The sequence below is a fragment of the Miniopterus schreibersii genome (genome assembly GCF_964146895.1).
Source record: "Miniopterus schreibersii genome assembly, chromosome: 12".
Lineage (NCBI taxonomy): Eukaryota > Metazoa > Chordata > Mammalia > Chiroptera > Miniopteridae > Miniopterus > Miniopterus schreibersii.
In genome coordinates this window covers 38461735-38485217 of record NC_138112.1, presented here as the reverse complement: position 1 = coordinate 38485217, position 23483 = coordinate 38461735, and the positions used below count along the sequence as shown (strand labels likewise).

General features: G+C 38.4%; 2 protein-coding genes and 1 pseudogene across 3 annotated transcripts; all 3 read right to left on the bottom strand.

The window, feature by feature from the left end:
* Positions 1–1126: 1126 nt before the first annotated feature.
* LOC308565525 (olfactory receptor 56B2-like) lies at positions 1127–4353 on the bottom strand (annotated as a pseudogene). Its single transcript has 2 exons — positions 3391–4353; positions 1127–1218 (listed from the first exon to the last, which is right to left on the bottom strand). The product of its transcript is annotated as an olfactory receptor 56B2-like (transcript).
* Positions 4354–7457: 3104 nt separating this feature from the next.
* On the bottom strand, positions 7458–8435 carry LOC308565524 (olfactory receptor 52E4-like; the record flags this gene model as incomplete). The annotated part of the gene is made up of 1 exon (XM_081154854.1): positions 7458–8435. The coding sequence occupies one exon, from the start codon at positions 8433–8435 to the stop codon at positions 7458–7460; it is 978 nt and encodes a 325-aa protein (XP_081010980.1).
* Positions 8436–12329: 3894 nt separating this feature from the next.
* LOC308565113 (olfactory receptor 52D1-like) lies at positions 12330–13343 on the bottom strand (the record flags this gene model as incomplete). Its single annotated transcript, XM_081153923.1, has 1 exon — positions 12330–13343. The coding sequence occupies one exon, from the start codon at positions 13341–13343 to the stop codon at positions 12330–12332; it is 1014 nt and encodes a 337-aa protein (XP_081010049.1).
* Between the last annotated feature and the right edge of the window lie 10140 nt (positions 13344–23483).

Sequence of the window (23483 nt, the reverse complement as noted above, 5' to 3'; positions counted from 1 at the left end):
TTTCTCCATCACCAGTTTAATCAGGTCATTGATATGGGGTCACTACAGCTTAACACTAATGTATTCATATAAGATATTTTATTGAACTTTTGAGAGAGTCCTTAAATGTCTCATCTATTTTGTAAGCTTCCTTATAGATATAAAATGAAATAGCTTCTCATGTAGGACATTCCAGCCTGGGCAGTCTTTGAAGCTAAAATTCAGCTTATAAATTATGCTGACAATATATAAGTAAAAATGGCAGTTATTAATTTTAAAAGAGAATGGAACTTAGTAGAAATCATGTTGTATAAAAAGCTGCGCAGGCTACTTTACTCAAGAAATAAAGAAAATGTATAATATATAGGTTAGTCCTCAAAAACAATAAAGGCAATATTTGACTCAAAAGAACTTTACTGTTTCTGAATATTGATTTATTTTTCTTCAGTTACTTATTGATAACAGAGTTTTTTCTTTATTATATAAAATTACTTATCAAGAATACCCATGGACACTTACAGAAATAGTTCTTACAACTACCAGGTGTGTGAAGATGTCTTGGATATAGCGTCTCCACTATAATCTCTCAGTTCAAAAATATCTCTTTACTGGATCACTGATCATCAGTGATCTGTGTCTAGTTTCCTCCACTTTTACCTCTGGAACATCTAATGCAACACTTGAGGTGTTGTTCATGTACTCCTGGGGGCCTCAAGACCATTTGGGGAATCTATAAAGTCACAAAAATATGTTTTATGGTAACATAGTAGATTTATTATAGCTATTTTTAAATCAATGAATAAACACTTTGGAGTCTCATCAAGAATTTGAACAGGCAGGCTTCTGGTCAAAATGGCAGAGTAGGTAAATGCTGTGTTCGCTTCCTCCCTTGACCACATCAAAATTACAATTAAACCATAAAACAACAATCATTGAGAACTATCTAAAGTTTAGCTGAACAGAAGTCCTATAACTACAGAAGAAGCCATGGTGGGACTGGTAGGAGGGATGGAGATGAGAAAAGGTACGATCCCTTACCCACGTGTGGCAATTAAAAATCAGGAGGGATATCTTAGCTGAGGAGGTGCCACCCTGAGGAGCACGGGGTCCCAGTCCCGCACCAGGCTTCCAGACCAGGATTCCAGTGTCAGGAGGAGAAGTCCCCATAACTTTTGGCTGTGAAAAGCAGTGAAGGTTGTGCTGAGTGAGGCAGAAAGCTGCTGAGACCCAGGTATTTCTCTTAAAGGGCCCATGCTCAGATTTACGCGGATTTACTCACTCTGAGCTCTGGTGTTGGGGCAGCAGCTTGAAAGGTGCCAGGGAAATACAAGAAGGAACTAAATTGCCTGGCTTCAGGGTGAAGGCTGGAGGGGCGACGTTCTCTCAGACAGAAGTGCTGACATAGCCACTGTACCTTTGTTGACCACTCCCCTGACAGCCTACGTCTGCAGGCCGGCTGCGTCCATCAACCTAGTTAGCACAGTTCACTCTGCCCTGTGAACCCCACCTTGAGACCCCACCCTTGGGCCTACCCAAGCTGCTTCCAGGGGATTTCCTACACTAACTGCTTGTCTCGGCTCATGCTGCCTATCTTTCTTAAAATTTGTCATAGGTTCATAAACTCCAAACAAGCATTGTCTGGCCTTAGCGTTACCTATACCTCTTGCTAAGCAGCTCCAAGTGGGGCACTAGTGGCAGCCGGCCTCAGGTCACTGCGTAACCTCTCCCAGGCACCTCCAAGTCCAGCACGAACAGCAACCATCTGAGGAATACTTTGTAACTCAAACCAAGTGGCCCCAAGCAGGACATAGGCCGCAGCGGACCTTGACATGCACCAGAGTCAGAAGTACTCGTTTAGAACTTATGCTATGGATCTGTTTTTACGATAAAATGCTATTGACAACTATTGTAAGAATTAAGAAGGCGCTCTAAAAATGCAAACAAAGATATTTGACTGGTTTTAGGGCAAGCCTGTACCTGAGTTAACTAGTTGATTAACAAAAATATGAATTATCTCTTAAATAGCAACACATTATGCTAGCTGTATCCCTAATTCCTACTAATATCGATAACCTTGAATATATAAAAAATTTCCAGGTAGATAGGATATTAATAAAGGATTGACTGAAGAAAAGCCAATCCCCGCATTTATCTATATATTGTCACCTTTACACTCCCAGGAAGAAGATTAGAGAACTTTATACCAGGACCACAATAATATTTTACCCTTATAAAACTGCTTTTACTGAATGTTCTTATTTTGGTTATTTCCTTGGTCTTACAAAGTACACCATATAAAACAAACAGTGACAATTATTTTTATTATAGCGGGGCTATTGGGGATGTCATCAATTATAACCATGTGACGCATGGGCTATGAGTAACGCAAAATAACGCAGCTCTCATCTTGGTGTCAGGGATGTTGGACCTCCCCAGAACAACTTGTTTTGATGCAACTTTTATAAAACTAATTTACAATTCTTACTTTTTGTAGCCAAAATGGGTGAAGAAAAAATTGAATCCCAATTGTAGCAATATTTAAGAAAAAATAGTATTCATTTCTGTTCGTGAGTTTTTATAGATTACATTTTATTGCTCACTTTTCATTTAGAACCTATTTCCACCAATTCCTATTTTTTCCAATTTAGTTGACAAAGTATCCACAGCAATCTATGTCAATTCAATGTTAAATCTGTGTCCAGGTAAATTAACAAAATATAGTAAATAAAAAACAGATTTGAATTGGCTCTAAGATGACTTAGAGAAAGCCCCAAATAATGTTGGATTGAATAAGGAGGATGACTTTAAGTAGATAAAACCTCCATGGAAAAAAATGAGCAGTCTGGGATAGAAGAATAATAGCCTTAAAAAATGACAAGAAATTTATTCCTGAGCATGACCAAGGTATTTTGGTTATGATCATCGAGGATCTTTTAAGGATTGTGCAGTCATGGTACTGGAGACATGAAAAACAGTTCTGAATATTTTTCATTCATAATGTTTGCTATATATTTTAAATATTAATTTAATCACTTTTCTTTTTATGTTTCATTTATAGCCACTGATTCATTATACTACCTGAAAAGCTGCCACTGTCTATATGCTCCTTTGTTCTGCCATTTTCAACATCTGAAGGATATAGTAGATAAATATGTGAAGAAAGTACATAAGTGAACAACTTCTCCATGTTAGTTGCTATTGACGTGTGGCTTAAGAACCTTATATAAACCCTGCTTGAGCTCCATGTCCTTTTTTTTTTTTTTTTTTTTAATATGTCTTTATTGATTTTAGAGAGAGGAAAGGAGAGGGAGAGAGAGATAGAAACATCAATGAAGAGAGAGTTATTGATCTGCTGCCTTCTGCATGACCCTCACTGGGAATTGTGCCTGTAACCCAGGCATGTGCCCTGACCAGGAATTGAACAGCAATCTCCTGGATCATGGTCAATGCTCAGCCTCTGAGCCACGCTGGCCAGGCTGAGCTCCTTGTTCTTGAGTGCATACACCATGGGGTTGAGAGCAGGAGAAATGACATGGTTTGTACTGGAAAAATGTGAACTGTCATTGCTGCACTATGGGCGATGGAAATAAAAGTACAGCTGCATAGACGAGTAAGATTAGGATGAGTTGGGCTGTGCAGATACTTAGGGCCTTGGATGTAGCTTCTACTGAGTTCAGCTTCAGCAACCAGTGAAGTGGCAAAGCATATGACAAAATAATCAAACCCAGATACACACCATGAGTGTCCAGGTGAGAAGAAGCTGGTAGATGTTGTTGATTGTCTTATTATCATAGGATAGACTAGTGACACTGATGTCAGAGCTCAGACAATGTTCTGTTTTTTTCTGCCATCAGTAGTGTCTCTGAGCAACCAATATAGGCCCTGGGATAGTAGTTATGATGTTTCTGAGTACCATGGACACAGTTACTTTGACCACAAAAGATTCAGTAATTATTGATGGATAACATAGTGGTCGACAAATGGCTACATATCTATCTATTGCCATGCAGGCAAAGATACCTGACTCCATGGCCATAAAACATTGTATGACATACATCTTCAGAAAGCACTTGGGGAGACTGATGGCCTTAGCATGGAACAATAAGATGGCCAATATCTTGGGCATGATAGTGGTAGCCAGGCCCAGGTCACCACAGCCAGGATGCCCAGGAAGTGGTACATAGGCTGGTTCAGTTTTATCTCTTGCTTGATGATGATCACAATAAGGGTGTTGTTACTGAGACCTAAGAGGTACAGCAGAGCCAGGGGCAGAGAGAGCCAGCGTTGCCAGCAAAGAATGCCTGGGAATCCCAACAGAGTGAACTCAGAAATCTGGAACATGGAGATGGTGAAAGCTCTGAGATTCTGGAACATCCTTCACTAAGAGGAAAAACATTCAAGTTTACTTTCTTAAGACTATCGATGGCAGTATTTTAAAGGAGTTAGCTAGGTTCTTGGTATTGAAGTGGTAGGAGTTCGTCATCATTCCTTGTTCTCATCCTACCACTAATATTTATAGAATATATATTATAAAACTGGAATTGTGGTGGCACATTCCATATGTTAATTCAGTTAAACACTAAACCCCCATTAGGCAGGTTATATGATTATCCCTGTGACGTAATTAAGGAAAACAACTTTATAGGAATCAAGATCTTGCTTTTTCTCCTCCATCTTGCAAGTTGTGGAAGCTGGGCTTCAAGTTTGGCTTTGTTAATGGGCTGGTTTTCTTATAGACGAAATTCAAGACTCAGAGTCGAGGTTTTTAATCATGAAGTCTTTTTAGGTAACAGATCAGGTTATAGAAATATATGAAAAAGAAGTCCGTTTAAAATAAAAGTCTTTTAAAAAAATCAAAGTCCTTTACGTAAGGAATTGAAAATTTGTGAAGTATTCAGAAATGTGTTTTAATTTTTATTAAAATATATAAGGTCAGTTAGTATGTCCATTTTATAGTGATAAAGTGATTTACAAAATACTAATGACATATCTAAATCCAAGGAACTATAAAGAGAGAAAAATATTGTTTGGAAATCTCAGTATTTTTAAATCCAGTTGTTTCTGGTTTTGTGTATCTTTCCCCTATTTGGACATATTTTTGCTTCATGGAACAGTCTAAATAGTCACATTATAATTAACAAAGCAGAAGTGAAAACAAAACATAAAAAAAGAAACCAAACTAATGAGTTTGAAATCAATATTTTGTGCATAACTCTGCTAAAATCAAATCACTCTATATCTAAGACACTTATATGTGGAATCTAAAGAACAAAATAAACTGATGAACAAAATACATCCAGTGACATAGAAGCATGGAACAGACTGAAGAATCTCAGAAGGAAGGTGGAGGTGGGTAGGTGGGTGGGGGAGAGATTAACCAAAGAATTTATATGCATAAATGCATAAACCATGGACACAGACAATAGTGTGGTGAAGGCCTGGGTGGGGGTGGATATGGGGTAGAAGGGGTCAATGGAGAAAAAATGGGACATCTGTAATATTATGTCATCTGTCACATTTCCAGCAAGCCCACAGGAGAGGAATCAAGCTCATCCCACAGTAGAAACAATCAACCATAGATTAATAACACTTTTGAAGAAGGAAAAAGAGTCCAAGCCAGAAAGGACAGGCCCAGTCAGGCTTTCTTCTTGTTTTCTCTCTGGTTTTCTTTAGTTCCCTCAGTTTTCCCAGGAATAATTGCTGCTTCAAGCTTTCCCAGCATAATTGCCACAATTCGTATTGTGTTCAGGTATAAATAAATCATTTTTGCAAACTATCTTGCCAGAGATAAAAGGAAAACAAAATAATTATTAAAGGTGGATAATATTTTATAGCATGTGAACTCTGCTTCTGTATCTCAATGCCATTCAAATCAGATGAAAAAAAAAATCATTCTAAAATCTCAGCCAAAAGTAAGTTTGTGCAATCACAGCTCATAGGGCTAATGTTGCCTCAGGCCCTTTCACAATCTGATATTTATCTTGTCAATTAAATGATTAATCATTAAACATGTTGCTGAATGATTTTTCTGTTGTTATATGCTTGTGGTGGTTTCAGTATCTACGCTTGGTATTCATTTCAGATAGGCAGCGCTGTGTCCCTCAGCCATCACAGCTTCTGCAAGGTTTTTTATGGTCCCCCACTTACAGAAAAGGTGCTTCCTATACAATCCTGAGTTTTTTCTTTTTCTGAAAGTTGTGCTCATTATTTCAACTTCTGATATGTCCCAGCTTCCTCAGTGCTTGCTATTGAATTATTCAGTGGACTTGAGCCTTTCTTATTATTTATCATATGAGGTATCACATTCTGGAGGTTTTTTTTTTGGTTTTTTTTTTAATTTACTGTAGTTTAAATCTTTTAAGTATTCTTTAAATAGTGGTTATGTGGCCTTAAGTATAGGTATCTTTTTCACTAAATTCTCCCTTCATACATTAGCTCTATAGTTTGATGAATAACCAGAGAATCTTTCTGTTTTCAAAGCTCATGCCTCTTAAAATATTGACCACTATATCTCTAATCAATGTCAAGAAGTGATAAACAATATCCTCTGAATTTAATGAATTCCCATATCTGGGCACAAGATTTGAGTTCCACAAGCTGTTCCAAGCACTTACTCACCACTTCTTTCTGGGCTCCCAGAGAAACTGCCTTGCAGAGGTCTATAGCCAAAGATTTCCAATATAAAACTGGCTGTGATAACTATAACCACTAACAGAACATTCTCAGAATTGTCTCTGTAAGCGATTCTTCTCAGACACTGGAATTAGCTGAGACAAGCAGGACAGTTGGCCCTAGGAGTTTTCACAAGTGTGAAATTATTTAAAATGCATATCAACCTTATAACTTTAGGAACTTCCCATTTTTCTTTTTCTTCTGAAATTTCTCTGGGAATTGGAGATTATGATTCTCATCCATATTTTCCATTTCAAAAGGAAGCAACAAGTCATGTTGCCCAAATGTAAGGTTTCGGCAGCAGGGATAATAAAAGAATGAGTCTAGATACAGTTTTGTACTTTCCATATCCCTTCTCACTCCCCACAAATAATCTTCACTTCTCACTTCCTTTTAAACACACGATACAAATACACACTCACATAGATACACAACTGGACTTGCCTTAGCAAAGTGGTGGGCAAGTTATTGTTTTATTGTTTGTTCTTGTGTTGTCTCCATCAGAAAACATTTTACCCCATTTTACATTGTTTGGTGTGTGTTGTTGTTTAGCATGCCTTTGCATACATTACCACATATACTTTTCCCAACTACCATGTCAGGTATGGAAAGCAGATGTCATTATTTTCCTTTCATAAGGGATAAATGCCTTGCTTTGGAATCAGTGAGAGCAAGTAGGTCTCCTGTGTCTTACCACTGTATTCAAAGGATTGCCAATATGACAATTTCTACCACTAGCCAGTTAAGTAGATGCAGGAACTGCATCTACTTAACCTGTTTTTATCATACCTACCACTGCTAGATGATCAGCCAGGTTTCTGACTATGGGCAATGGTTATGGATTCTTTCCTCCAGCACACATGTTTGGTCACTTTTTCCCGAAACTCTTTGGTTTTCACTCCATAGATAATAGGATTGAGCATTGGAGGTATAAGGAAGTAGAGGTTGCCAAGAATGGTGTGAATGTGGGGTGGAATCCCCCGACCAAAGCGGTGAGTGAGGAAAGAGAAAAGCGAGGGAGTGTAAGAGATAAGCATGACACAGATGTGTGTGGTGCAGGTGTTGACTGCTTTGTGATGGGCTTCCTTAGAAGACAGCCGCATTACAGCCCGGATGATTAGCACATAAGATGAGGCAATAGCTGAGATATCTAGCCCAACAACCAACAAGGCCACCACCAGACCATATATCCTATTGACTGTGGTGTCCACACATACCATCTTCACTACAGCCATGTGCTCACAGTAGGTGGTGGGGATGACACGATTGGCATGAAAGGGCATCTGCTGAAGGAGAATGGGCATGGGCAGAATGAACAGGATGGCTCTCACTAAACTTACCAGGCCAATGAGCCCAATGCGACTATTGGACAGGATGGTGGCATAGCGCAGGGGCTCACAGATGGCTACATAGCGGTCAAAGGCCATGGTCATTAGGATGGCAGACTGCAAGGCAGAGATGGAATGGATGAAGAACAGCTGGACCAGGCAACCCTCATAGCTAATCTTGCTCAGGCCAAACCAGAAGATGCAGAGCACCTTGGGAATGGTGGTTGTGGACATGCCCAGGTCTGTGAGGGCCAACATGGAGAGGAGCAGGAACATAGGCTTGTGCAGGGAGCGCTCCGTGGAGATGGTGAAGAGGATGGTGCAGTTCCCGAGGACGGTGAGGAAGTACATGGAGGAGAAGGGGATAGATATCCATTTGTGTCTGTTCTCCATCCCAGGAATGCCTTGGAGAATGAAGAAAGAAGGGTGGCCCTGGGAGGCATTGCAAGTAGTCATGGTGGAGCTCTGGTGACGTACCTGAGAGGAACGATGAAAAAACTGCATCAGCATCAGTTTAAATAAAAGTCAAGATTCTCAAAGTGGAAAACAAAAGTTGGAATATTAACATACATAAAAATAATTCTGAGATCACGGCAGCATGGTAGTACAGTGTGATATTACAGCATTAATATCTCAAAAAATGCATTTTGATAATGTTTTATAAAGGACAAACTGATTCATTATTCATTAACAAAATAAATATTACATATAGAAAATATATTAATAAATGAATGTGTATCTTCTTAAAGAATATAACTTGAAGTATGTGAAACAAAAATGGACAAAAATACAAAGAGAAATTGACAAAATATTACATACGCTTCTCAGCAGCCAAAGATCTAAAAGGTCAACAAGAGTTTTTATAAAAATAAGAAAACTTAAAAGTTTATAACAGAAATTTTTCATCCACAAATTAAAGAATACACATTCAGAGAAGATGTGGGACTTGTGAAGACCTTTTTAATGTGAACTGTGCACTGATGACTGAAATGAAGCAGGTGGTGGGGTTTTGAGCTCCTGAACCTCAGAGAATAGGCTACCAGAATGTGAATACAAAGCCTGCCCTCACTTAGAATCACTTACCTGAATGTGAGGTGATGTGAGAGAGGGATGCTGGTGTCAGACACCCTCAAAAGTGTGTGTATTGGACATCTTCAAAAGTGGGACATCTGTAATACTTTCAACAATAAAGATAAATTTTAAAAATGTGTGTTTAGAGGTGTCCACATGTGTGTAGGTAGATCTTAGTAAATATTCATGTGGCTCTTGGAGAGCACACTCATGGCCTTGCATCTCTCCTTTTCTCAGTTTTGGGCACCCAGAACCCATAGTGTAGCCCTTTAAGTAACCTACATAAGGGCTCCCAAGGGTGCCCAGAATTAGCTCTTTGCTACATCTTCCTTCCCCAAACACACATATAAGGCATGTCTACAATTATGTGTAATATTGACCCTGGAGGTTGCCCTGAGCTCCCAGGAGATAAGGCTGATTGACTTTAAGGAATCTAGGAATGTTTCAGACTTTGACAGTCTTGGAGGAACCTGAGGAGAGAGACGGTGAAGTCACAGCTGGTTATGGAAACTGTTCAGGGCCTGGGAATTTGGGTATTCCAGAGGCCCTCATTCCCAAGTGAGAACCAGGAATGGATTAACTCCATGGAAGGAGTAGTCATGTTCATGGAGGCATAAGGCATAACCCCTGTTGTTCTTAGCAACCTCAAGGTCGGTCTATCTCTAGCCTCTTTTTGAGTTTCGGGCTCTAACCTTTTGCCCAGGCCAATGGCTTTGCTCCTGACATTTCCCAGCCCATTTACTTCAATTCATGGCCCACTCCCATCCACAGCCTCTCACACCTCAGAGTCTCCTCAACTTCTGGGACCAGATGTTGCTTTTTTAGTTCAGAGGAGTCAAGTTATTAAAGTTTGTCAAAGAGTATTTTGCTAAGTTTATTCATAATGTACAATACAGAATAAAACAGTCACAAAATTATGCAAACACTAAACAGAAGCAGGACTCAGAGAGCCAGATTCTAAATCCTGATGTAGTACAAGTTCTGCCCAGACAAGTCCTGTAGGGACTTTGTTCAGAGTTAGGTGTCAGTAAGAGGGAAGCCACGGTAGAGGAAAGTAAGTGGCAGAATAAATGGCCTGGGACAATCAATACATCAGCAGAAAGGGCCAGAGAGGGGCGAGTACAGATACACCTTGCTTATGGACACACCCACACAGCTTCCCCTGCAGAAATAACAACATGCTCTAATAGTGCAGGAATCTTGGCCACAGTCATCTTTTCTATCTGTCCCAAGGTGGTCCTGAAGGGTGAAAATGACAGGCAGCAAGCAAAAATATACTCTCAAATTATGGACAGGTTGTAACTCTTTGCCTCAGCTCATGGAAAGAGGGCCTAGAATCAAGACAAATCAGACAATAATGATTATTTCTCTGTAAGAAAAAATAAGTCTCTTAATATAAACATTTTTTATCTTTGCTCCAATAATACCTTTTACTCTTTGTTGCTACAAATATCGCATTCTATTGTAATTACCTTACTTCTTCTCTCCCTAGATTGTGAGTTTCCTGATTGGGCACTGTTCCTTATGCACTTAATATACCTGGTATATAGCTGTTCCTTAATACATAGTTTTGAATGAATGCTCAACTACAAGAATAAATAAATGATCCGTGTTTCTAAAGTTCTTGGGAAAGGGTTACACTCTTCAGACAGTAGATTAGGGATTTCCAAGGACTGCATTGAGGTAGGAATGGGGAGTTACAACTTAATGGTTTCAAAGTTGCTATTGGTGGTGATGAAAGGTTTGTAAATAGATAGTTGTGATGGTTGCCAATATAATGGGTTGAAATGCCAATTTATGTTATGTGTATTTTATAATAGTACAATAAAAAATTTGGTCTCTGTTAATATGACCCTTTTTCTTCAGACAACACATTGCAAACTAAGTCAACTCTGTGTGGGCTGAATCTCAGACCTAAGAAAAAAAAAGAGGTCTGAATCCTGAAGTTGAAAAGTGAAGTGAATTCCTTAGAAGATTGAGAGTGCTTGGTAATAACCTACGATGAAGTATTGACTCTGAAGATTAATGTATTGTATAGGTGGGTAGACTGGTTACTTGCTTTTATTTCTTTCAAGGTATTCAAAAGCAAACAAGAAAACATACAAAAAACCCAGTTCTTGTAAAGCATGCAGGCCAGTAGTTTGGAGAAAGATACTTGTCAACTCTGACTTTCCTAGGATACCCTAAATAACAATATCCGGAAATGCTGTGCTCGGGAAATTCTTATATACCCAAAGGGCTGTTAACTAAATGAGGTAAACAAAAGGTCAGACTGAGTCCATAGTAGGCCAAAAATAATTTATATATAAGGCTTATTACTTTTAGAATATCAGGAAAAATGCAAAGGTCATTTGTCATGAGGTGATTAGCTACAAAGGATCATCTTTGAAGTTATTCCTTTAGAGCCCGGCCAGGCATGGCTCAGCGGTTGAACAAGAATCTAGGATCCAGGAGATTGAGGTTCGATTCCAGGTCAGGGCATATGCCTGGGTTGCAGGCTCAATCCCCATTCGGGGGCGTGCAGGAGGCAGCTGATCAATGACGACTCTCTCATCACTGATGTTTCAACTGTCTCTATCCCTCTCCCTTCCTCGCTCTGAAATCAATAAAGATATTAAAAAAAAAAAATTGAAGTCATTCCTTTAGGAAGTTGTGCTATGGTTTTCCTATTGATACTTGTGCTTCCACACTTCTCACAATAAGACACCCAGAGGTCATCTTCCTCTATTTTAAACCTAAACCCAAATCCAGAGGATCATGGAGTCTCACAGCCATCTTTAGTCTAGGGTTGACAGTCTTACTGTAAATACACTTGGTATAACAAAGTGCTATCAATCAATCAATCAATTAATCAATCAATGTATGTGTGTGTATGTATGGATTCTCAATTTCCTGAAGTTATAAGTAAATAGTTATTTTATAAACACTCTTCCCCTACTTCTAGCACATGAGATTTCTGTACAATCAGAGAATAAATATTTTTGGCTCTTACTTTCGAATGTACCACATTGCCTCCTGACCTTTCCTTAAGAAGATTCAAGACCCAAAAGCCCGTTTATAAGGCATATAATAGTCTACAGGAAAATGGTATTCCTGTAAACTATTGGTCAAGTATAAATAAGTTGTTCTAAATACTTCAAAAACTCTCAGAAAACACATACTGGTTGGCTTGGACTAGCAGAAGCAGCGACCTCTAGTCCAAGGAAAAGAGGTGCTGGAGAAGGTGGAAGATTAATTAAATTTTTTTCCCTTGGTCTTTGGGGTATGGAGAGAGGATAGTTACCTCCTCCACATAAAAAAGCTAAATATTCTCAGGCGGATCTGTTTGGTGTTAATGCCATAGACCAGGGGGTTGAGAACGGGAGGCACAAGAAGATAGAGATTTGCAAGTATAATGTGGACATGAGGAGGTACTTGGTGGCCAAAGCGGTGGGTAAAAAAGGAAAAAAAGGCAGGGATATAGAAGACAAGAATTACACAAATGTGGGCTCCGCAAGTGCTAAATGCTCGGAATTGGGCATCCTTAGAGGGCAGACGCAGCACAGCCTGCAGGATCAAGCTGTACGAGGTGGTGATGAGGATCACATCCATGCCAGTGACTGAAAGTGCCACAGTGAGACCATAAATGGTGTTGGGCTTGATGCTGGCACAGGCCAGCTTGGCAATGCCCATGTGCTCACAGTAGGTGTGGGGGATGATGTGATGTCCACAGAAGGGTAAGCGTTCAATGAGGATGACGAAAGGGAAAACAAAGAGAAGACCACGGACCACACAGGCCAGACCAATCTTCCCAATCACCGCGGCATTGAGGATGGATGTATAATGAAGTGGACGGCAGATAGCCACATAGCGGTCAAAAGCCATGGCCAGCAGAACAGCTGACTCTGTGGCAAAGACGGCATGAACAAAAAACATTTGGGTGAGGCAGCCATAGTAGGATATTATGTGGGACCTATACCAGAATATTGTTAGCATTTTGGGCAATGTGGTTGAACAGAGTACCAAGTCAGTGATGGCAAGCAGGCACAGGAAGAGGTACATTGGCTCATGTAGAGTTCTATCTGTCATGATGATGTACAAGATGGTACTGTTGCCAACCAGAGCAAGGATATACAGGGAGCAGAAGGGGATGGCAACCCAAACATGCTGGTCTTGCATCCCAGGGATTCCAAGTAGAATAAATGTGGAAGGGTGGAAGGCAGTGTCATTGGGGGCAGATGCAGACATCATAATGATGCAGAGAACAGAAGGCTTTCTCTTCCTAAAAGTGGTTAGAAAATGAAAGAAAGTCATCTCGATGCCGCTTATTCTTCCTATGTACTCATTCAATTTCTTGCCTTTCATTCCCAGCAATTCTATTCTAATTCATCCTTTCCTTATTTTTTGCCTGGTTTATTAAAATAGCTATGTAAAATAAATAAATAAAATAAAATAGCTATGTAACTAATATGTCCACTTCCAGGGTTTCCCCCTTCCAGTGACACTCTATATTGCTGCCTAAATATTCTAGCATGTGAATATAGTCAGCTAAAATACAAATATAACCTCTCACAGTGTACACAATGCAGTCTATTTTGCATTAACCATCTCTGGTCTACACTCCAAAACTTTCCATTATGCTCTGGGCCCTGGGACACTGGCCTACATCAACAGACTCCCCTACTCTCTCACTTCTGGTTGGATTTGGCAATAGGAAACACCAACAGGAGATTGGAGGAAGATTGGGGATTTATTCCTTCAGCTCCTTCTTGTCAGTATGGCTGCAAGGGGCTATATCTCTCTGTAAACTTCCTTCTCTGGTTTGGTTTCCAGTGGTTACCATATTCTACTCTTCTCCTTTTAGTCCAAGGGTTTAACAGTGCCTGTTGTCACTAACCCAGGGACTTCACAAGCACTTGCAATTTCTCTGTGTGGACTCACACTTTTGCTAATGGTTTCTGTATCACACTGTACTCAAGTTACTTAACTTGAGCATGCAATCTGCTTCCCCTACTGTCTTGATAAAATGGCATGCAAAGCTCTTCTTGATCTTGTTCTTGTTTTTGGCCAACCATCTAGCATTATTTACCACCACATTCCACTACATGCTTCATGTTCAAGCCATATGCAAGTCATATCTAATTTTGGACATTTTGAAATATCCTGAAGCATGTTTTATCACACTTGAATATCTTTTCAGGTGGTGGTTTGTTTGTTTTTGGTGTCTGGATTTTTTTTTTTGCACAAGATGGCTGTCCTTATTCGGTCACCTGCCAAGGTGCTAACAGTCATTCAAAACCCAGCAGAATATATCTTCCTATGAAGCCCTTCTAAGATCCCTTCTGCTGTAGTGTGAGAACTATGCATCTTCAGCATACTCTCCTTAGGAAATAGAAACTTGTTTTATAATTATGTGTATGTCTCTTGCTTATTACACTATGAAATTTCTGCATCTCACTTATTTCTCAATATTCAGCATCAATGCCTTTTATGCATTAGGACAATAAATAATATTTAACAAGTAAATGAATAAAGAATTGAATGCTGCAATTGAAAATATTTTAAACACATTTAGGTAAATGGCCATGGGTGTAAATGGTATTTCTTCTTGGGAGCCTTCCTTTCGATCAGACAAGATCTCCTCTCACAAGACCTACAATGCCCATTATGTTTTTTCACTCCATATACTCCAAGAGGTGCTCCTTTATAAATTCTTTAATACATTTCTAATCTAATCTAATCTAATCTAATCTAATCTAATCTAATCTAATCTAATCTAATCTAATTTATATAATACATTTTTGTCTGCTTTCTTGATTGGCCACGTGCATTAGTTTAATTGTAAAACATAATTGCCTTAGTCTCTTTTATCTACTTTAAAGTGTGAGCCCTGATATGACAGGTCAGGCCACGAGCCACACAGGTGTGTGTTCCAGGAAATCTTCAAGATGAAGCATGCCATGGGAAGGGAAGAAGAAATAAAGAGACTGGGGGCTCAGAGGGAAGTTAATCAGAGTCTGTTTCTCGGAGTGATGAGTCCATGAATTAAAGATTATGCCAATAGGAAAGAAGAAAAGAGAGAAAACATTATTTTTCCTTGGAGCCATTTTACCTTGAGAGATTCCTGTAAGTGAAGTCAAAATCATCATTCTTACCTTATTGAAGTTCAGTCTTTGTGACTCAAACACCCTCGTATTTAGAAGAGACATCAATGTTAAATTCATTCACTTGTTCTCATCTCAAAAGAATTTTAGGATATGGAAACACCTAAAATAGTATAAAAATACTATAATAATTAAAAAGAATATTTTTCTTCAGTTCTCTATTCATCTACAATTGCATTGTTAAAATACCAAATCATTTTATTAATTGCAATACTGTATTCATTTCTCATATTGCAAGTTTACTACTTTAAGTGAACAGTTACTATAGCTATAAATTGTATAGATAATAATACTATTATAAATATTAATTACTAATAAAATTATTATTTTGTTTGAATTTTAAAACTAAACAGTAGTTTCTTGCCAATTCTATTATAATTTTGTATATCCTTAAAAATTCAGAAATCAAGTTAGAAAAAAAAAGATTGATTGTAAACATATCAATGTTCATAGTGGAAAAATGTAAATATTTTTTATTTCTATCTTGGAAATACTTGACATTTTTAAACAATATATTAATCAGTAGAATATAATGTTTTCATACAGTTTGGAAATAAGTTACAAGGCATATATAGTTCAATAATTATGTGATGTTTGACTCCTAAATGTGTTATCTTGAAAAGTGGACACCTGGCAGTTGCTTGTTCAAATCTAGTGACAGAGAGTATGTATGTTTTTGAGGCAGCCATTCTCAATGTCAGACCCTCTGAGTCTGAGAATGTTTTCCTTTCATTAAGTCAATGTCTGTAAACACAATCCTCATCAAACAATCATGGTTCTCCTTTAATGTCTTAGGCCTTTATTTTATGAACACTATTATCCTTTGTAATGCTGCTCTTTTATTTAATTACTTCGTAAAAAACAAACAAACTTTATTGAGAGTCTACTATGTATCAGTCATTCTTCTGGATATTTTCTATATATTGAAGAGTAAGAACATGCATATTCCATGATACTTTAAGCTCATCTAATGAGAAGACATAATTAATCAAATAATCTCCAATATATGTGTTAAAATGTTACATTGATATACCCTATGAAGAAATGTTACATAAGTCAGTACCTACTCAGAGATAGAGACTCCATAAAAGAAGCCACAGGCATGAGTCTGTGTGGCCACTAAGAATGAAGGAATGTGTATCTTATTTCTGCTAAAGAAAAAACATTGATTAGGCTGTTCAGTTGGCAGTCACACGATTTTTTCCTGAAAAAGATAAACAGAACCTGGGGATACTGTAGCAGGAATTCAGAACTTGGAGGCTTCTGAGTTTTCTACTCATGAAATTACAGGAGAAAATTAGGAAATTAGATTTGGAGGGTTCAAGCTGCACTCAGACACTAGGGAAACTAAAAATCATAGTCTTTCTAAGGGCTCTGTGAAAGTTCTAGGTACTCAAAAACAAGGTCACTCTCTAACAAATTTATGTAGCTTTCCTCTCATCAGGCTGCCCTGACCAGTATAAGTGAGAATAAGATGCAGCTAGTCTCGAGAAACTCTGACCTCATCAATATTTTTAAGAAGGCTGCTCCTGGATATCTATTTGACTGGTGTGTCTTGAAACCATAAGGAAAGTGGCAAGAGGCTAAAATCTCTAACTGCAGCAGAAAATACTTAGGTGCACAGAAAATAAGAACATATTGATGATAAATGTTGGTATGCAATAAGGTTAGCTAAGTACCTTAAGAAGTCAAGGAACTGTACCTCCTCTATTAGAGAGCTGGGGATAATCTGAGATGATCTCCAAAATAGCCAAGGACATCAAAATCTTTCTGTGATTATCATCTCTCTCGATCTTTCCTTACCTCTGCTCCTGGTTTTCAGAACTATCTGTAACCCTAATTCTCTGTTCATCTCATTTATTCAATACTCACCCCAGCCTCAGTGGTCAGCAGCACTAGAAAAAACTTGATCCAGCACAAGTAGCCTGGTTCTTAGATCTGAGATTTGCTCCCACTTATTTCCACCCTCCTAAGGATTTTTGGCCCAGAGAGGCTGTGATTGGCTCAGAGCACCAATGGTCTCAGGTGCTAAAAGTGGAGGTGAATTTTTAAATAAGATCTCTGGGGAGACACATCAGTCATACCAGTCTTCTCTTAAAGGCTGGGCATTTTTTAAGACAGGAGAAGGGTTAAAAATTGTGAATAAGACTTTAAGGTGGGAGTCAAAACTTGAAAGAAAATGTCCACATGGGAGATCTACATTCGTTAATCAGCATTATCACATTAATAATTAAAGCTCTGAGGTTAAATGAGATTTTTTTAAAAAAAAGTGAATATATTTAAAGAGCACCAAAAACTAATCCCCAATGAGATTACATGACAAGGAAAAGCTAGTGAAAGACACAAGTAAGGAATGGCTGTGAGGTCCGAGGAAAAACCACTGCAGCCAAATAAAGAAAGTAGCTCAAAAAAGAGGAAATTGTCAGCTATATAAAGTACTGATGATAAATCAATGAATAAGAAGACTGAGACCCCTCTTTTTAGCAATTGCAGTCATTATTGACCTTGACAAGGACAGACTTGTGCAGTGGTAATATTTAAGTAGGAGTGAGGTAAAGACACAATGGGAGGGAAGAGTTAGAACTCGTATATACAGACAACTCTTCACAGGAGTTGTGATGCAAAAGAAACTAGAGAAAGGGCTAAAAACTAAAAGGAACCATGGCAAAAAAATTAATTTTAAGGTTAGAGAAATGCTATTAACTTTCTATATTGATGGAGAAAGATCCAATATAGAGAGAAAATTCATCATTAAAGAATGAAGAGGTAGTTGTTGAGATGGTTGCTTTAAGTAGGCATTAGACAATGGAGTTTAGAGTCAAGTGAAGAGCTGGATCTTGGCATCCATAGTAACCAGAGGGAAAGTAGATTTGAAGGTGTGGATGTAGATAGGTGGATAGGTATAATTGAGGATGTCTGTGGAAGTTTTCTCCTTTTTGCCTCTGTGTCTCCAGGCAAGAAAAAGCAAGGTCACCTATGACTGAGAATGATGACAGGAAAGAAGGCACTAGAGGTTTGAGGAGAGAAAAGAAGGTATAAAATAATCATCTAAAGAATGTGAGATGAAATGGAAAGAGAAATGTAATATAATTGCCATGAGACACAAAATGTAGGTGATTATATATCCCAATTTGCTCAGGAAAAGTCCCAACTTATATTTGTTGTCTAAGTAAAATTACTAATAGTTTCCCTTTTTATTCTCAAATTATATGCTATCTAACTAAACATGTTCTTGAGTTTGATAATCCTAACTTTAAAATATGATGTTAGCACATTTCCAAGTTTTATTCACTGGCAACAGGAAAAAATGAGTGAAAAGTTAGAGAGAGTTGCTGAAAAGGCACAATAAAGTGTGCATGAGTGTACACACATGGTGTATTTATGTTTGTGTCACCAAGGGAGAAGAGAGAGAGAAATGGAGAGGGGAAAATTTGTATTAAACAGTAATTCTAAGAATGAGCCATAAAATTAATGTTGGTAAGGAGGAGAAATAAAAAAAATGAGGAAATGTTAAAAAAGTAATAGGGTTAGTTTATTATCAATACAAATTCTAAGGTCCAAGGAATTAAGAAGATTTGGTAATGGTGAAGATCTTTGGAGAAAAACTTAAGAGTACAGAGAATCAAATAGTTTTGGTTATTGACTATTGCATCACAAAATTACCCCAAAATGCAGTGGTTTAAAACATTTTATGATTATCTTTTATGATTCTATAGATTTGCTGGGATCAGATGGGCAGTTGTCATTTGAAGTCTCTCTTATGCTGCTGCAGTTGATTTGGGATGAAAGTGTAGTCATCTCTAAGGTTGACTAATTGATGAAACTCATTCTAGCTATTAACTAGGAGCTCAGACAGGAAGTCAACCACATGAACTCTCCATGTGGCCTGGGAATCTCACAGTATCGTGGCTGTGTTCTAGGTAGTGTCCAAAAAAAACCCCAAATGCCCAAAGACACCAATGAGGAAGACATAAGCTTCTTATAATCTAGTTTTAAATATCCTGATATGTCATCTGTTGCATTCTTTTTCTCAGGGAAGTTGCTAAGGCCAGTCCAGATAAAAGGGAATAGAATTAGATGGCACCTCCTGTGGGAGTGACAAGATCATATTGCAGAAAAATATATAGGATGCAAGATATTATTTTGGTCATCTTTGGGAAATAAAACCTGAAAACACTCCACCCTCTGGCCAGAATAATGCATATATCCTCCTATATGCAAAATAAATTCACCTCTTCCCTAAGATCCTAAAGTCTCATTCTCATTATGTGTTTAGTTCAAAGTCCAGGATCTCAGCCTCTAAATCAGGGCAAAGGGTGAATAGGGCTCACTGGGTTCAGTTCCTTGAATACAGCTTCTTGAATGTGGTTTCTCTCCATTTGAAGACCTGTATAGTAAAGAAATGAGAAAGAAATTAACTGTTTGCATGCAGTGATGACACAGAGATAGAATAATTGCAAAGATACTCATTTGTGAAATATTGAGAGTCATATTATCCTCACTAACTAGTCCATTAAAGATTCTAAAATACAGCCAGAGATGTATGGCCAGTTTCTCAATAAGAACCCAATCCTGCTCCCTGGGAATGATTCTCTATGGCTCTTAGCTACAACTTCTGAGCAATTGACTCCACACTCTATGTCATACTTGTTTCTCAGTGAGAAGCAATCTGTGTTTACATCTGAGTACATTTCTCTGCCTGCTTCCTGCCTAATGAAGTTGAAGATCCAAAAGTCTCTTTTCATTTTGCACTAACTCTGTTCCTTTTAGTCCAAATTAATGGTGCTTATATCTGTACATTTATCTTAAAAACTGTGAGTTTTATATAAATATTTTGGGGTTTACTTCATCACATAAAAAGTACACCCAAAGATATCTTCCAATTTGCCCCCTGTCTGATTTTGGCTGGAGTTGTGATTATCTGGAAATTTTCTTTAAGATTCTTAGAAGCTTCTTTTTCTAATTGAAAAGATTTATTAGGCATACCCTCAAATAGTTCTCTACTCTTATTTCTTTGACATTTGGAGAGGCTAGGGGACATCTTTTTTTTTTTTTTTTTTTTTTTTGAACACATCCAGCCATGGCTCCTTTGTATTTACTCTAAATTCTGCTTGAGCACCAAATAATTTAATTTTAGCTCATATCTCTTTATCTGTATCTTATATGTGGTGTAAAATTAATGTTGATACTTTCAGTACTCTGCCTCAAAATCTCCTTGTCCAAATACATCAGTTAATTAGGTATCATTTTCATATTACTGCAAGCTATGTTATTGCCAAAGTTTCTACAACTGTATAATACTCATACATTTTTCTGCAGCCTCCAATGATAATTTCCTTACTGTCTTTCAAGTCTTTATCAACAACTTCTTCAAGTCCCCCTTAGATTCTGCCTGCTGCTTATTCCAAAGTTATTATGTTTCAGGTTTTTACTACACCAACACCCCACTTCTTGTTACCAATTTCTGCATTATTTATCTATTGCTATAACTAATCATCCCCAATTTTATTGGCTTTAAACAGTCAATTGTTATTACTTAACATGGTTCTATAGATTGGTTTCAATCAGTTCGGTGGTTCTCTCTCTCAGTCTCTCATGCATTGCAGTGTGATGTCAGTTGAAGCTACAGATATCTAAAGTCTCAACTGGAATGGATGTTTACTATGGTTCACAGACATAACTGGCACTTGATGCTGACTGTTGGCTGGGATTTCAATTGGGGCCATTCACCAGAATATTTAGACATGGCTTCTCCATGTTGCTTGGGATTCTCATAGTGAAGTAGCTGGGTTTCAACAGGGAGCATGCCAAGATCAAGCCTTCCAAGAGACCTAGGCAGAAACTGAAAAGATTTTTATGTCACTTCCACTGAACTCTTTGTCAAGAAATTCCTAAGACCAGCACAGATTCAATAGAAGTATAATTAGACTCCAACTGTTAATGTGGGAATGGTAAGTTTGCACTGTAGAAAAGCATGGAAGATGGAATATATTATTGTGGTCATCTTTGGAAAACACAATCTATCACACCAACTTATTAAAGGGTAATCTATGTGGGCATTAAAATCACCCATAATCATGGCAAGAATTTTTGTGTGTGCCAGAAGCCAAAATTCTTTAAAGGAAGAAGAATGACCCAGGCTGAGAAGATTATTGCAATATACAGATATATTTGATAATATATTTGATGATACTAAATTTAAAATTGCAGAGTTTTCAGATGGAGTATTAATACTAGGAAAGAAGCAGTTATGTGAAACATAAAGGAGAGTTATATTATTTTCAGTCCCAGGAAATTACTGTAAGCATAAAGTCAATGGGTTGTTAAAAAACCAGGACTTTTCTGATTTGAAGAGAGCTAAGATTTCTTAGGTATCAGAATTGCCTAAAGAACTATTAAGTTACACAGTGGTTCATTGAAGTAGGATAGAGCTTGAAACTTCCCATTTATACAACGTTCCCCAAGTGACTGTGATACGTAGCAAAATTTGAGAACTGCTTTCTTAGATTAATAATTTTCATGGCTGATTTTTTTAAAAAAAATTATCTTTACTTTTGAAAGTATTACAGGTGTCCAGTTTTCCCCCCCAATTGACCCCCTCCACCTCACTCCCACCCCCTCCCCAGGCATTCACCCCGTTATTGTCTGTGTCCATGGGTTATGCACATATGCATATAACTTCTTTGGTTAACCTCTTCCCACCCTCCATCGCCCTTCCCTCTTCCCTCTGAAAAATGATTGTCTGTTGCATGCATCAATATCTCTGGATCTATTTAGTTCATCAGATCCTTTTGTTCATTAGCTTCTTCTTAAAGAAGACCCTTCAACATTTCCTGTAGTGCTGGTCTGGTGGTGATGAACTCCTTTAGCTTTATCATATCTGTGAAGCTCTTTATCTGACCTTCAGTTCTAAATGATAGCTTTGCTGGGTAGAGCAATCTTGGCTGTAGTTCCATGTTTTTCATCACTTTGACTATTTCTTGCCACTCCCTTCTGGCTGCAAAGTTTCTGTTGAAAAATCAGCTGACAGTCATATGGGTGTTCCCTTGTAGGTAACTAATTGCTTTTCTCTTGCTGCTTTTAGGATTCTCTCCTTGTCTTTAACCTTTGGCATTTTAATTATGATGTGTTTTGGTGTGGGCATCTTTGGGTTCCTCTTGTTTTGGACCCTCTGTGTTTCCTGGACTTGTAAGTCTATTTCTTTTCCCCAGGGAAAGTTTTCTGTCATTATTTTTTCAAATAGGTTTTCACTTTCTTTCTCTATTTCTTCCCCTTCTGGCACCCCAATAATATGAATGTTGGGCCACTTGAAGTTGTCTCAGAGGCTCCTTACACTATCTTCATATTTCTGGATTCTTTTTTCTTTTTGCACTTCTGGTTGAGTGTTTTTTTGTTTCCTCATGTTCCAAATTGCTGATTTGATTCTCAGCATCCTCTACTCTACTGTTGACTCCTTATAAATTATTCTTCATTTCAGTTTGTGTAGCCTTCATTTCAAATTGGTACTTTATGTTATCGATGGTCCCAGTTGTTTTCGTAATACTCTTACTTATATGCTTGAACATCCTTATAACCAAAATTCTGAACTCTGCATCTGTTAGCTTGCTTGGTTCTAGTTCATTTAGTTCCTTTTCTGGAGATTTCTTCTGTTCTTTCCTTTGTGACATGTTTCTTTGCCTCCACATTTTGGCTGCTTCCAGGTGTTTGTTTCTATGTATTAGGTAGAGCTGCTATGTCTCCTGGAATGTGTAGAGTGGCTTTGTGTAGTAGGTGTCCTGTAGGGTCCAGTGGCTCAGCCTCCCCAGTCGCTTGAGCTGGGCCTTCTAGGTGCTCCCCTGTGTGGGCTGTGTGCACTGTCTGGCTGTAGTTGAGCTTTGGTTGCCTTTGGCATCACTGGGAGGAATTGACCCCCAGGCCAATCAGCTGTGAGGACCAGCTGTAACTACAGTCAAAGAGATGCTGTGCTGGAAACATCCCTATGGAGCAGGATTTACTTCAGTGGGGCTTTGATGTTCACCAAGTGTGCCCCTTGAGCGTGTCACTCGTGGGTGTGGTAAGGTTGTAATCCAGTGTGGTCGAGTCTGACCACCAGGTGCACTGTCTCTGGGGCCTCCTGGGAAGTGCATAGTCAGCCTGTGCCAGTGCCTTGCCCAGGGCCACCCAGCATGAGCTACACAGCAAACTGTAGTTGGCTGCTACTTGTGCTGGGCTTGGAGGTGTCCAGGAGAGGCCAAGCTATGAGCCAGTGCAGGCTGCCACTAGTGCCAGGCCTGGGGCCACTTAACAAGCC